A 15361-nucleotide genomic window follows, 5' to 3' on the forward strand; every position below is an offset into this window, starting at 1 on the left:
ACAACAATGAGAGTGAAAAAACAATCTACTAACTGAAAGAAGATATATGTATCCATGTGTTTCCAAAAAAAGAATTAGTATCCAGATTATATAAGGAACGCCTACAAATATGCAGGACAAACTAACAAAAAGACACAACAGAAATAGGGGCAAGAGCATTTCACAAGAAAGGAAATCAAACGACCCAAGAAACCTGTAAAAAACACTTAACTTGATCAGCAGTGAAGGAAACAGAAGTGAACAGCGCCCTGAAATCCAGGAAGTCAGGGAGACTTCGGTCCCCGGGCTCCCAGTGAGGGGAGGGGCCGGCACCGGGCACACACCACAGGGGGCCCCAGGGCCACAGCGTGGATGCACCCCCAGGGGAACCCTCAGACACGCGCACCGGGACTCGGAATGCTCACGGCAACATTCTGAGAAAAAGCACAAGGATGAACCCGACCCAGACGCTCGTCAACGCGGACGGGGGCCGTGAACCACAGGGCACGCAGCAGTGAACGTGAACTCCAAGACGCGCAGGTGGGTGGGGCTCAGAACCTCAACTCTGTGACGTGAAGAGTGACGGCAGGGAGCACAGTCAGCGCAACTGCACTGAAAGGAAAGGTTAAAAACAGGCGAAACACATACATAAACTGCGCCATGACCCTACACGGAACAGCAAGACAACAATTAACCGAAATCCAAGGCAGCGGGGGACAGGGACACGCCTGCAGAGGGACAGAGAAGAGACCCCAGTGACGCTCATCCAGCTCTGTTTCTTCAGCCTGACAGTGGGATGTGGAAGCTAATCTTTAATTTTTCTTTAAACGGGACACACACATTACAGAAACCTTCCTGCTCCAACACACTTTACTGTAAAATCAAAAGGAGCAGAAAAGGAAGGATCTATGGATGAGGCCTCAGGATACACATCAGAGGAGTTTAATGAACTGATTATATAACAAATGTCTCTCTCGGGCACTCACAAATGCATCCCCACCTCTGAAGGAAAGGGAAGAAAAAAAGATTAATTATGAGACTGAACGAAGGGAGGAGGAGGAGGAGGCGCAGACGTGTGGGGCCCGGAGCCCCCAGCGCCAGGTCCAGGCTCAGGACCTACGGGCACAGAGCGCTCGCGGTGGGCAGAGTGCAAGCTTAACACGTGCGTCCCGCCAACACTTGTCACGTGCTTCCCACGCTACATGGCGGGCCCCACTGGAGGTGCCGGGGGCACGGGAGAAGAAAGACCCGGGCCCCGCCCTGGGGGGCCTGCAGCGTGAGAAGAGAGCCAGGCCGGACCCGAGGAGGACAGCTCAGACCCATCCTCTCAAGCCCAGCAGCCTCCGGCAGCACCAGAGGCTGCGAACACCAGGCGGAGAGGCTGCCCCCGTGAGCCTCTACGGGGACGAAGATGTGTGGTGACACATGGGAAACGTGGGCGCGGTGGGCCCGCCAGGGCAGGAAACAGGGTGCTGGCGAGCTCGGGGGGCTGCCGAGCAGAGCAGGCTGGGGAGGAGGCCCCGGGCAGAGGGGCAGCAGGTGCAAACGCCAAACCTCCTTTGGTTTGGCCCGGATCCTGTGGACAGAGCCAACTCCTGCTCCTCCGGAAGCACGCCTCTCCCGGCCACCGCTGGGCCCAGGCGGCTCCACGCAAAGGCTCTGCTCAGGAAGTCTGTCTACAGACAGTTCACAGTCGGGGAACCAGTCCAGTAAGGACACATCTGTGCTCCACCGATATCTGCCTCCTAGAAAATGACCATCCTTCAGGGCCACAGAAAACTCATCACACCAACTGCGAGAACTCTACACAGATAACGTGTCTAAAAAGCCTGCATGTTTCATTATTCTCTGTGTCTGCTTGAATGTAATGAGACATCACTTCTCCGTGGCTAATTGGAAAAAGCATCTTATTTCCCTAATTTGTGAAACTGCTCTAAGAAGCAGATAACCAGAGGGCAGATAATATAATAATTACGGAGGCGAAGTGACTGGGTAGATGATGAACTTGTCAAGTGAAAAGGCCCAGCCGCGAAATCTGAATGAGGTTGTCCCCACGAGCTCCTGCACCAACCGCAGGGGCCAGGGGCCTTGGGTCACCATCTGTATTTTCCCAAGTAATAGGTCAAGTTTATTTAACAGCGGACAGAGGATAAAAAGAGCAAGTGGCCCAAAAGTTACGAATTTTACTTTCAAATAACAGTGCTGGATACAAAGGTTAATGACTCATTTCAACAACACCTCCTAAGCCCCGTGAGGCCCCAGGCAAGGCTGCAGGCATCCAGGCCGCAGCCCTGCTCCCTGGGGGCTCACACACAGCTGGATGAGACCTCGTCAACTAGAAGACAAATCCCATCGACAACAAGCATCGTGAGATGTACAAAGTGTGAATGAACGTCGGGGAGATGGGCTGTGACATCGGCCAGCGTCTCCAACAAGAAACATTCTTCTGAGGGCCCAGGAGGAACCAGACACCTGAGGTCACAGGTGAGAGAAGAAGGAATCCTGACAGCTGTTCACACAACGAGTATTTGCGCACAGCTGCTCTATGCCGTGCACCACTTGAGGCCCGGGAGGTGGGACTGAAAACGAGACAGACAGAAGGTCTGCTCAGGTGGAGCGGAGACAGAAGAGCAGAGCAAAGGCGGGGAGGCAGCCGCCACCCAGGAGGAGCCGAGCCCCAGGTCCCAGGTGCCAGGGGAGGGTCCGGCGGGAGCAGCCTCCGGCCGTCACCCCAGAAGGCCCTACCCCCACAAAGACCCTCCCTCCATCGGTGGCCTCTACATCCCGCTGCACTTCCTTAAAAGAGGGATTTCCAGGCTCCACACCAGGATCCTGACTCGGAAGGTCCAAAGGAGGCCAGGGAACAGGCAGGTTTTAAAAGCAATCAGATAATGAGCAAAAAATGGAACAGACACTTCACCAAAGAAGACCTGAGCGTGACAAATCAGCCTGTGAAAAGCTGCTCAACAGGGATGCAGACTATGACCCCAGAGGGCCCCACCACACACCTGCTTCTTACAACAGCTAAAATTAAACAGACCGGCAACCCCAAGCACCGACAGGGACGTGGAGCGACAGGGCCGCTCACACACAGTGAACTGGCGGGCCACCCCGAAGGGGCTTGCCAGCTTCTCACAAAGTGTGTAAACTTACACGTCCCATACAACCCAGCACCTCCACGCCCAGGCACTCACCAGGGAGGAGAACACAGATGCCCTCCTTAGACTTATACATGAAGATGTAGGGCAAATGCACTTTGTAACGGCCCAGAACTGGAAAGAAGCCCAGTGCCCATCAACCGGTGACGGGGCGAACACGTACCCGGAAGACAGCCCTGCTCAGCGGTGCCGGGGACAACGGGGCGAACGTCCACACCCCGTCCAGGTCAGGGGAGCCACTCACTAAGATTCCCTTCCCGTGAAATTCTTTAAAAGCAAAACTCCAGAGACAGAAAGCAGACCAGCCGCTGCCAGGGCAGGAGAGGGGACGGGAGACTGACAGCAAACGGACACCAGGGCACTTTTCAGGGCGATGAAGTGTCCACACCGTGGTTCCAGTGGCTGGTACACTCCCACACACAGGTGTCAAAACTAATCTAACTGCACGATTAACACAGGAGGCTTCTCCTGTACGCTCATCAGCCCCCAATAAAGCTGGCAGGAGAAGAGGAGGATGGGCACATTGGAAGGGGAGGGGGAGTGGGTAGGAGAAGACATCCAGGGCAGAAGTGGGCATCACCTGTTGAAGGGATAAACCGAAGTGTGGGCAGCCTAGGGGAACGCTTACGGCAGAAACCCTTCTCCGGGAGTCATGAGAAGCCCAGACGTTACCGGGGTACAAGACCAACTGCACTCAGTGTCGACTTTCCTGGTTCTCTACAGCCGAGGACAAGCACACAGGGTACGAGCAGAAGCACTCCAGACAGCCTCTCTCGGACACCTGTAACAGGAGGGGACACCCTCCTCTCCCGCGTCCCCGCATCCCTGCTGGCGGAATGCAGACATGGGGCAGCCGCCAGAGCCCCAACCTAGACCACAAGGAGAAAGCCACACACAGGGGAGCAGCTGACGCACTGCGGACAGGCGGGTCCCGAGAGGGCGGCAGGCTTCCGTCGGGGACGCCACCGCTGTCCTGCATCAGCTGCAGTGCGTCCAAGCCCAACCTCAGAACTTGACTTTGCCTGCTTCCAACATGAGACCGACACTTCCGGACGTCTCCTAAAGCCCCTTGCTTGTCACTTGGTTCCCCCCAACACAATCTGCCCCCAGCCAGGCCCTGGGCGGGTCTGCAGCTCCAGGAGGAGCACGTGGGGGCCAGAGAGGGGCTGTGGGGGGCCCGCTGCCAGGGCAGAGGCGCTCCCATTGGGATCCCAGCAGGTGGGGGCCCAGCACATCCCACACAAGCAGGCCAGCCGACACCAGCAGGCACCAGCTGGCAGTGACCGGATCCCGCCTCCTCACCAAGGGCCCGCAAGCTCAGCTCTACGAGGAGTGCGCCAGGTGGTAGGAAAAACACAGCAGCAAAGATAAACCAAAGGTTGCGTGGCAGACTCTATTTTCCACTGAAAAATAGACAGGTTAAAACGAGGTTATAATATGTGATCTCTTGTTTTCCAGGTGCAATAAGCACAACCACTGAAAAGGGCAATCAAAGGAAGTACCTCCAAACGACTACCTGTGTGGAAAAGGAATCTGCTCCCTTTGTGTTCTGTAATCTAAGAGCACTTCAGCTTTAATAATCCTGGATTTTTTTTAACAAACTTACTGCACAGACAAGAGACACCAAAGTGAAAAGTGCATGTACTGGCACAATCAAGACGCAAAACAAACATTTAAAACAATAAGAAAATTCAATTTTAAAGAGCTGCCATTTATAATAGCAACAAAAATATGACAGCTAAGAGTAAATCTAATAAAACACACACAGGACCTTTTATGAAGCAAATTCTAAAACGTCACTGAAAGGCATTAACGAACGGCCTAAAAAATGGGGAACTGGCACGCTCGTGAGAATGAAGGCTAAATTTCACAGAAATGTCAATTCTCCCAAATCCATCTATACATTCTGTGCAATTCCAATCACAAATCACACAGACGTTAAAAACAAATTAGAGTGGAATCTAAAAAATACAACAAACTAGTGAATATAAGAGAAAAGAAGCCGACTTGCAGATATAACAGAGAACAAACTAGTGGTCACCAGCGGGGCGGGGGACGACGGGGGCGGGAGTAGGAGGGATAAACGACTGGGTATAAAACAGGCTACAAGGACGTACTGTACAACACAGGGATGTAGCCAGTATCGTATAATAACTATAAACACAGTATAAGCCTTAAAAATTGTGAGCCACTATCTTGTATACCCATAACATACAATACTGTACATCAACTACACTTCAATTAAAAAAAAATAAAATCAGAAAACCGTGGCCATCTGATTCTGGAACTTATGTGGAAGAGCAAAGCCTTAAGACAACCTGATGAGTTTTGAACAGGAAGAGGGGTGTGGACACCCCCCCCAGCAAACACCGAGGCTTGCGGTGAAAAGGAATGAACTATCTGGGCGTGGCGTGACGGGAGGGTAACGACTGTTGGGACAAAACAGAGACCAGATCTCCACAAACGTGAAAACGACATGAACAGAAGGGACCCTGCAAACGTGGGGAGACAAGCTGGACGGGCCGCCACGGGAGAAGGTTACACCGGACCCCACCTCCCAGCACACACAGCTGTCGGACACGGACGGTTGAAAGCAGATGTGAGCAGTAACACTTCAGCACTTTGAGGTGAAAATACGGGAGGAGAACGGCTTGGGGATGTCCAGGCACGAAAAGACCTCCTCAGGAAGCTAACCTAACAGAAGAGATGCGTGAGTCCAACACCAGGAAAACAGATGAGAACTTGAGATCATGACAGCCACCGAGAAGAACGGGTCAGAAACAAGCCACATACAAACTGCAAAGAATTAGGATCCCTCATATATAAAAATCAACGACCAACAAACAATTAGATCCACCACCCACAAGACACCGGGCAAAGATGGGAGCATGCATTTCCCAGAAGGGGGACATGGAAGCACATAAATACACGAAGAGATGCTTCCTCCACAGGTGATCAGAGAAAGGAAAACAAAGAGTGCCCACCACAGACACAGAACCTAAGAAGCCTGGCAACGCCCAGACCCGGCAGGGGTGCAAGCACCAGGACGGCTGGTCCTCTGTGGGGGAGAGCTGAGTCAGGGCAACCCACCGAGAGCACCCCGACATCACCTGGAGAGTTTAACAGGCTGACACTCAACCTGGAAACAATCTTAGTTCTTCGTGAATGCTCTTGAGACGCCCCTGCCAGGGGGCACCTGCGTAAGTCTCTGTGAAACTTCCAGGCAACACTGTCCCTACAGCAAAACGTAGAAACCACCCAAATGCCCACCAGCAGGAAAAGGCAACAGAACGTGTGGAATATTTAAATAACAACTAGACCCACGGATCAGCTGAATCCTAGAAAACAATGCAGATGAACACGGCCAAGCGGCAGAGACTAGACTACACAGAGGAATGATGCCCCTCCAGACCACAGCTTTCCCGGTGTCACGTGACGTGTACCAAAGGCGTGCAGAATCACAGACACAGGTCCGGAGAGAGGTCACCTCCTAGGGCGGGGCCTGGAGATGGGTGAGAACAGCAGGGGGCTCCCACACCACCTGCCACACTCGGGTGGGCTTCTCGGTCCTAAACTGGGTGATGGACTCAGGAGTGTAAACTACACACACACATGCACTCCACCTGCGTTCTTCTGCACACACCAACACTGCGCAATGAAAATATTTAAACAACCGCTGGCGATTCCTGTGGGCGATCCTGTCCCCGGGAGCCATCCCCACACCTGCCATGGGTGGTAGAGCCCCTGGGAGCCATCTCCCCCCGAGATCCCAGCTCTTACCTCCGTCACCTTGGGCTGAAGAATCAGTGCTTCGGGACTCATCCGAGGGAGGTCTATGCGGATCTGGAGGTGGGGGAGAAAGACACACGTTGTAGAGGAGGATAAACATCGCGGCCGGCGTTATGACTAGCAGGGCGGTACTTGGTAACAGCAACGGATGTACTCCGGATCTCGGTCTGCTCTCCCTGAAGAGACTGATTCTCCCGTGGGCGGCGGGCGGGTTCCGTCTGCCGGGATCCCCCCGCCACGGCCTAGCCCGACAGGCTCGCTCCGCGCCCAACAGCGGCAGCTGCGTGATCAGGAGCAGAGCAGGCCCTCGGCTCTTTAGCAACAAGATCCATGGCAATTAGCAAACATTGATTTCCAGCCTCTGACACAGGAGCAATTCATGTACATCGATGGTGTACAAGCTGTGACGGCTTCTTCTTGGAACCCGGGCCACATTTTTCTCCACTTTACAAAGTCCGTGGGGAACCCAGGGCACTTTCCAAAGGAAGCATTTAAAAGCCTCTGGTGGAATCAGCTGATGCCTGCCTGACCACCGGCTGACGCGAGAGTCATGACGGAGTCCCCGCACCGCAGAGCAGCGCACCTGCGGGTTCAAGACGCAACCGAATAAGATTGCTTGGGGCTTGAGTTGGCATCCGGGCTGCCCCCAACATCCCACACGGACCCCCACAATTTTCAATGCTCAGGAGAACGACTGGAACAGGCTGAGGGAAGATGTGCACATCTTAACGCCATGGGTTCATCACCCGCCCCTGCCCACGACCGCGAGGACTCTGAGACCCCCGGGGCCTGGGACTCTCCTCACTCTGCCTTGCCAGCACCGAGGCTTGGGTACCCCGCCAGACTCCAGGCTCAGCATCCTCGCCTATTAGACACCTGCCACATCCCCCAAAGGGCTACTGGGGAAGCTCCAATAAGAGAGCGGATCAACAGCCCTGAGAGCTCCATCAGTTGCACGGCCCTGAGACGTGGGAACTGTTTTCACACTCACAGGTTCCCGCCTTGAATTCTTCCCTCGGGTGAGAACTTGGAAATCAGCTGCCCATCAGGGGTACCAAGGGCAGGGAGGAGATTGCTCAGGGTGAGAACTGAGCCGGGGCCAAGGGCCAGCAGGCTGAAGTGTGCAGGGAGGGTTGACTACGGGACAGCGGGAGGGTGAGTGAGAAGGAAAGTTAGAGAGGAGAGGATACAGCATCAGAGGAGACAAGAAATAACCACGCTCAGACCCTCTGAGCAACGCGGGGAGGAATCTAGGCAGCTGAGATGTGCAGGGCACCCCTGAGGTGGGAAGGAGACCTGGAGGACATGGAGGAGGAAGAGGGAGGAGAGACCATTCCAGTCCAGTGGTGTCGGAAGGCTGCAGCTGGCCACTTGCAAGAGCCCAGAACCCTCCAGATGTCAGCCCCTTAACCAGGGCATCCCCTGGGGCCACCCTCAGAGCACCGATCGCACTCCATCAGTCACGTGGGCACACGTCTGTCCCCGGCACACCAAAGGCCAGCACAGCCCATCCACCAGCAGAGCTGCCCGCCACATGTTTGCACCGGCTCTGTGTGCCCTGCCCCTACAGGATGGGACCAGTCAGGGCGGCCGTGACGTCTGCAGAACCCGCAGAGCAGGGAGGACACGCAGATGAACCTCTAGCTGTGACCCACTCTGTGTGCTCTGGATGTGACATCTTCATCCAAAGAGTAAACACAAAACTCAAGTGAACAGAGGACAAAAGAGGGACAGGGAAGCAGACAGGGGGTCCCCGCCTCCCAGGGCTGAGGGAGGGCCAGGCCGCATCCCTCGGGGCAGACGGTTGGCCAAAGCCAGTTCATGGGTCAAACACCGTGAGTGGGCAGCAGGGAGACCCGGGCCGGCTCCACCTTGACCTAACAGAGCGCCCAAAAGGCCACGCCAGGACAGCCCAGGGCCACCTCCAAGAGGCGTGTGCTGGGCACAGGGCAGGCCCATGGGCAACACCACCACAGCTCACACCATGCTCGAGGATATTAATGTAGGAACATCTGGGGGACTCACAATAGCACGGGAGCTTTTTATTACCTATCACAGGAACTGAATAAAGATGTCTGTAACCTGTTTTTAATTAACTTTCCCTTAAGAAATTTGTAATAGAATGCAGCCTGGTAAATCTTGCAGATAGATGCTAGTGTCACCCTTTAGGCATCTTTCTCTGGAATAAAAACATAGCAGAAAGACGTGCAAAGCAACACCAAATGTACCCATTCCCTAAAACCAGTGAAGAGGAAACACAGACCAGGCACGCTAGAATTTCCCTGACCCGATCCACATTCAACCTGCAGCCCAGATCAGCTTCCCAGCGTGAAGGGTGGCAGCACCATGGGGCCCGGTGGGGGGGCACAGAGGACAAGCTCCCACGTGCACAGCGGGGGCCAGAGGCAGAGAAGGCCCTGCCCTAGGGGCAACGGAAGCGGGTCTCTGTCCCCGTCTCCCTACCCCTCGCCCCTTGAGCGAGTCCCTCTCCCCGCAGAGCCACCATGGCACCCGCGTGGGGAAGGAGCCCTCCAAGGCCCCGTGCAACTTAAAGAACCCGTGGTTAGCGACCAGAGTAAGGCCTGTCTGCGGACCTTCTCAAGGCACTATGGCAAACTGACCAGGAGATGTGGACACCCCACATGTGACGGGAAGAATTCGGCAACTCTCCTTCACCTAGAGGTCGGGGTTCCCAGAGGAAACACTCAGCACCGCCACGCCTCAGGAAAACCAGAAGTTCACGTCAGAACATGAGGCAGGGCTACCAACTCCTCACCACCTTTTTATTTAACTGCAGCACAAATCATTCTGAATTCTCACATATTACAAAGACAATGAGAATTCTAAAGGCCGCGAGCGATTCTAACAGCAAATTCTGGACACGCCGGGAACCGTAAATCAATTTTAAGTATTTTTCCCATTATGCAGACCGTCTGTCAACTGACTATTCAAGAAGCCATAATTATACCCATTTCGTATTAAACTAAATAGCAAAATCATAAGCTGGCTGCACCTCTGCCACGGCTCCCCTCCACCTACACCACATCCCGCACGGCAGCAGAGGACAGCGCCGCGGGGCCAGGGCCTCACACCTCTGACCCCATCCAGACGAACGCCTGCTCCTGACCTGAGGGTCAGACAGCTGCCCGGTGGGTCACAAGGCACCCCCCACCCCGGAGGGCGGCAGAGGGGTGCAGATCTCAGCACGCGGCGAGGCGTCTGGGCTACCTGTTCTGTGGCTCCAATTAAAACCACTCTTCCCACTTTTGCAGAAGGAACCAGAGATATGCGAGGTGCTAGTATTAGAGGCAATTCACCACTATTTGTTCTCAAATTTATTTATTTACTAGAAAATAAAGACCTGTGACCCAATCAGGAACCTGCCAGACGAAGCACTTCCTCCAACAAGACAGACATCACCAAGGTACAGCCGCTCAAGTGCCAAGACAGAGGAGGAGGGGCCCCACCTGTCTGTACGTGTCCTGGTGAGCGGCGTCATTCCTGGAGTCGTAATAGTGATCGATGAAAGCGAAATATTCTTTCTGTTTTCTTTGGAGAGTGGCTGGTCTTCGGTCTACGTTGGCAGGAAGGTAACCCTACGTGAGAAAAAAGACAGAAAAAGTACACACGGTTAACGGTGACTCCTGGGGTCTCTATGAGAAGTCTGTAATCAAAAGGCTCCCATCCTAAGCTTGCTGCTCTGGAATCTGACCCAGAGGGGAGGACAAGCGCGTCTGAGAAAAGAGAGAGACACAGAGAAGAAAGCAGCGAGCTGAGCCCAGGGAAGCCTCACCCCCACCGCACTCCACTGGGGTCTAGGCCCGGCCATCCGCGGCTGCCACGAGGTGCTCCAACTTCACCTGCAGCCGCGGCAGCAGGCCGGCATCTACTGCGCTTTCACAGCAGGACTGAGAGATGAAGCCCCTTCTCTAAAGAGAGGTCAGAGGTCTGAGGCCCTACAACTACATATACGTGTGTGGAAACGTGTGTAGATGTGTGTCCACGTACACATACACACATATGTATATACATACGTGTGTGCTCATGTGTGTGTGCGCGCACGTGCGTGTGTGTGTGTGTGTACGTGCACACATATGTATCATGCACGTGCTCTCCTCTCTCCAAAGACTCCTGGGCTGCGGCAGCCGCAGTCCCATTGCGGACTCAGGAAGGGCCAGGCAGCAAAGGGAGGCCGTGAAGAGCCCAGACCCTGTCTCAGATTTTCTGCTTTCTCAGTCACCATGACTGCCGCACCATAGATAAAACAGAAGGTTCCTCTTTTAGGTAAACGGTTCCATGACATTTGACAAAGGTGTACAGCTGTGTGACGACCGCCACCGTGAAGGTCAGAGCAGTGTCATCACCCCAAAACCGCCCCAGTGCCCTCCCTCTGCAGTCCCCCCCACCCTCCTCCACACAGGTCACAGCTGCCACCCTAGAACAGCACGCAAATGGACCCACGGGGACCTGTGCCCGGGCAAGGCTTCCTCCACTCAGCCTGCTGTCTTTTTTTTCTTTGGAAGTGTAGTTGATTTAGAATGTTGTGCCAACCTCTGCTGCACAGCACAGTGGCTGTGATACACACATATACACTCCTTTTTTATATTCTTTCCCATTATGGTTTACCCAGGGAAATGGCTATAGTTCCCAGTGCTGTACAGCAGGACCTGGCTGCTTACCCATTCTATACGCAATAGTGTGCATCTACCAACCCCAGACTCCCAAACCTTCCCTCCTCATCCCCCTCCCCCTTGGCAACCGCAAGTCTGATCTTTATGTCTGTGCGTCTGTTTTGCAGATGAGTTCATTTGTGCCATATTTTAGATTTCAACAGTGGAGTGGATACAGAAAATGTGGTACATACATGCAATGGATTACTACTCAGCCATAAAACAGAATGAAATCATGCCACCTGCAGCAATGTGGATGGACCCAGAGATTATCATACTAAGTGAAGTCAGTCAGACAGAGAAAGACAAATACCCTATGACAGACAGCCTGCTGTTTTCTTGAGATTCTTTCAGGAACCAGCAGTGAGCTCCTCTTTCTCCTGGGCGGAATCTCCAGGGTAGGGATACTTACCAGTCTGTTAAGCTATTCACTCTGTGCTGATCACTTGAGTTGTTTCTAGTTTGGGGCTATTTTAAATAACGGTTGTTACAAATATTCTTACACGGGATCTTTATGAATATACAGTTTGATTTCTCCTGGGTAAATACCTAGGACCAGAGTTACTGGGTCATAATGTTTATGTTTTGTTTTCTAAGAAAATGCCGGATCTCTTCCCAGAAGGACGATACCATTTTCCATCCCAACTAACTACGTGTCTGAGAACCTCAGACGTTCCACACCCACCCTGACACTCAGTACTGTCAGCCTCTAATATCAGTCACACAGTCAAGGGCTCTTAATCTCATTTCCCGAATGATTTACCAAGATGAGCGTCTTTTCACAAACCCCTCTGCCACTGCTTCTCTTCTTTGGTGAAGCGTCTGCTCAAATCTTTTGCCCATTTTTTCAATCAGTAGCTTGTCTTCGTGGCGAGTTCTGTGAGAGCTCTATACATTCGAGATGCAAGTCTTTTTGTCAAACATACACATAGTGATTATGTTCTCTTACCTGTGGCTTTGCCTGTTATGCCTCAGACTACAGACGTTTTAAATCTTCATGAAGTCCAATGGACCAAGTTTTTCTTTTATACTTAGTGGTTCTTATGTCCTGTGTAAGAAGGATCTTCTCCTTGCTGTTTCCCTGGACGTTGTAAAGCTTATTCCCTCAAGCGTCCCTCCTCACCCCTCGAGTGTCCCTTCAATGTCGCCTCCACAGGAGGCAGGACCTGACCCGCGAGGTGGTCGCTCATGCAGCGCCCCAGCAGCACCTGGCACAAGGCTCCACACAGCAGGCACCCAAGTGTTCGCTGAGTAAATTCGTGTATGAGTGAGCAAATGAACACACACATCCCCTGCAGTACTCTCTGCGCGTTAAAGCACTTCCACACCCATAGTCAATGTCACTGTGTTTACCGCTAGACATCTATGTGTCCTTTGTTCAAACAGAGCCCTGAAGGGCCTCTGGGAACTGCGTCTCCCTAGTCTCAACCCACGTGCCCCCTGAAGGTGGGTAACACCCTTCCTTCAGTACAGGTCTTGACGGGCTGATAAGCTAAATGGCTACACCATCCCACTAGCCAGTGACCGACAGGCTCAGGAGTAAAGGAGGGACCCGATGCAGGCACAGAAGCCAGGCCTGGAGCCTTCTTTGCTGCTGCTGCTTGGGAATCAAAGAGAATGTGCACAGTCTGGAGCTGTGGCAGCCACCCTGTGCCCACGAGGGAGAGCCGGGCGCTGCAGATCTGCTGTGAAGAGCCGACTCAAGGAGAACAGCGCTCAGTCGCCTTGAGGATGACATCACCCTGAGTCCAGCTACCTCTTTCCAGCTGTGCGACCATATGCACCCCCTTTATCTCCCTTAAGGCATCTCCATTAGCACCTGTTCTGCATTATAAATTACACACTCACGCACACTTAACACATCTGGATCACACCATTTAAACTTTTTAATAAACGTATTGAAATACAACATGTATGTACACGTGTGCTCCCAAAAAGTGTGTGTGAATTATCACAAATTGAACAAGTCTCAGGGCCCCTTGGGAGCCCCCCGTCTCTGGCCCTTACCTCCTGATCTGGTGTCAGAGGTGCCTCCCTGACTCCTGGCACTGGGATAAATTTTGCCTATTTCTGAACACACTTATATACATGGAATCTTTTTTTTTTGGTTCGTTGCTTAAACTCAGTCTTATGTTTGAAAAATCCATTCATTTTGAAACACGAAACAGTAGTTCATTTTCACTGTTGCATAATATCTCCATGTACAAAATCCATTCTGTTAACAGACATTGGGTGTTATCAAGTTTTTGCGATAAACATTCTTGAACCTGCCTTTTACAGCACATGATGTGCATTTTGTTCAGCATATACCCAGGAGCAAAACAACTAGGTGGGAAGACCTTTGACAGATTTTGCTAAGGAATCCTCCAAACTGATTACACTCCCATTGGAAGCGCACCAGAGCGCCCACTGGCCTACGTCCTTGCCAACACTTGGTCTCAGCCAACTCTTCCTCTTCGCCACCCTGACGGGTTCACGAAGGTAGCCAGCAGAATGCGGTTTTCACCTGCATCTCCAGTGGACTGAAGGAGGCCGTGTACATCCTCACCTGAGTGCAGCCCCTTTCCTCTCCCTGCTAGGTGGTCCGCATCCCTCCTCCCGATCCGTAAGCACCCGCCACGTGGCCTGCATGGGAGTCCTGTTGTAAACACCCCCTCCCCTCCCCGTGGTCTGCCTTTTCTCCCCACTAATGATACTTTTTGATGAAGACAAGTTCCTAACTTTAATGAAGCCCAGTTTACTTATAGTGCCTAGTCCTTTCCATGTCCTTTTTAAGGAAATTTCCTCTCCAACATTCCGTGCTGACGTAGCTCAACTGAAAATCATGACTGTGTTCCCGCTGCCATGACGCACTGCTCTGCCACGGGGGTCGGCAAGCAGCCCGCGGCCCCCTTCTGTCCGCAGAACTCCGGCGGCACACAGCACGCCCGCCTGCTCACGTGTACGGCTGTTTGCACACAACCCAGGCGGAGCTATGCAGTCGTGAAAGAGTCCGTGTGAGCCTCTGAAACACATGCTGAGATACTTGCTGTCCAGCCCTTTACCGAAAAGGCGTGCCAACCCCAGCTCCAAAATCGCCTCCCCACAAGGCCACACAGCCTTCCACCACATACATTTCCTTACGCATGTTTATACTTAACCTTCCCTCGATGTCTGCACATTTTGACTATTCTCAATTGTCCAGTATTCCAAAATACGTGGTTCCCCAGCAGCACGATTTCTGCAAGTGCACTGTGAGCTCAAAGGAATACAGGGTATATTCAACGCTCTTGATGCCCGCTTTCCAAGTGACCCTGCCAGGAGGTGTAGCAATCTACATCCCAGTGGCCTTGTCACAGGTGTCCCCCGCCCTCCACCTTCCCCAGCAGCGAGGAGGAGGCCCCGTGAAGAACACGTGCCCTAAGACGCCTTCAATTCATTACCAGCGGTCGGAAAGGGGCCCATTCCCAGAGCGGCGGGTCCAGCGGACAGCTACGCGCGCACCAGACAGTGAGCGGCCCCGTGACCGAGGGGCAGAGGGGCTGCTGTCCGCACCTGCCTCCGCTTTCTGGTCACGCGAGGCATCTGTATTCCAAAGAGCCGCCCGCGTCCCATAGTTACACCCACGGCAAAAGCAGTCAGCAGCCCCCGAGCGTGGAGGGAAGTGCCAGGCCAGCCTCCAGAGCCTCCACGTGCCAGGCAGCAAACCACCCACCTGAGCGGCTCAGAGCCTGGCCTGTCCAGCTGGTACCACCTGGAACACGCCGGGGTGGGGGCACGGCGGGG

The 15361-nt window shown here is 53.3% G+C and overlaps 1 protein-coding gene across 4 annotated transcripts in view; it reads right to left on the minus strand.

Moving 5' to 3' along the window:
* Positions 1-15361, minus strand: part of TBC1D22A (TBC1 domain family member 22A) — a 289717-nt gene that overhangs the window by 173907 nt on the left and 100449 nt on the right. For all 4 annotated transcript variants that reach the window (XM_057742532.1, XM_057742530.1, XM_057742533.1 and 1 more), the window contains 2 exons: positions 10394-10522; positions 6918-6980 (listed from right to left, as the gene is read on the minus strand). In XM_057742532.1, the coding sequence (XP_057598515.1) occupies positions 6918-6980; positions 10394-10522 (192 nt within the window). The remainder of the gene's footprint in view (positions 1-6917; positions 6981-10393; positions 10523-15361) is intronic.

Source organism: Hippopotamus amphibius, chromosome 7 (genome assembly GCF_030028045.1).
Source record: "Hippopotamus amphibius kiboko isolate mHipAmp2 chromosome 7, mHipAmp2.hap2, whole genome shotgun sequence".
NCBI classification, from domain to species: Eukaryota; Metazoa; Chordata; class Mammalia; order Artiodactyla; family Hippopotamidae; genus Hippopotamus; species Hippopotamus amphibius.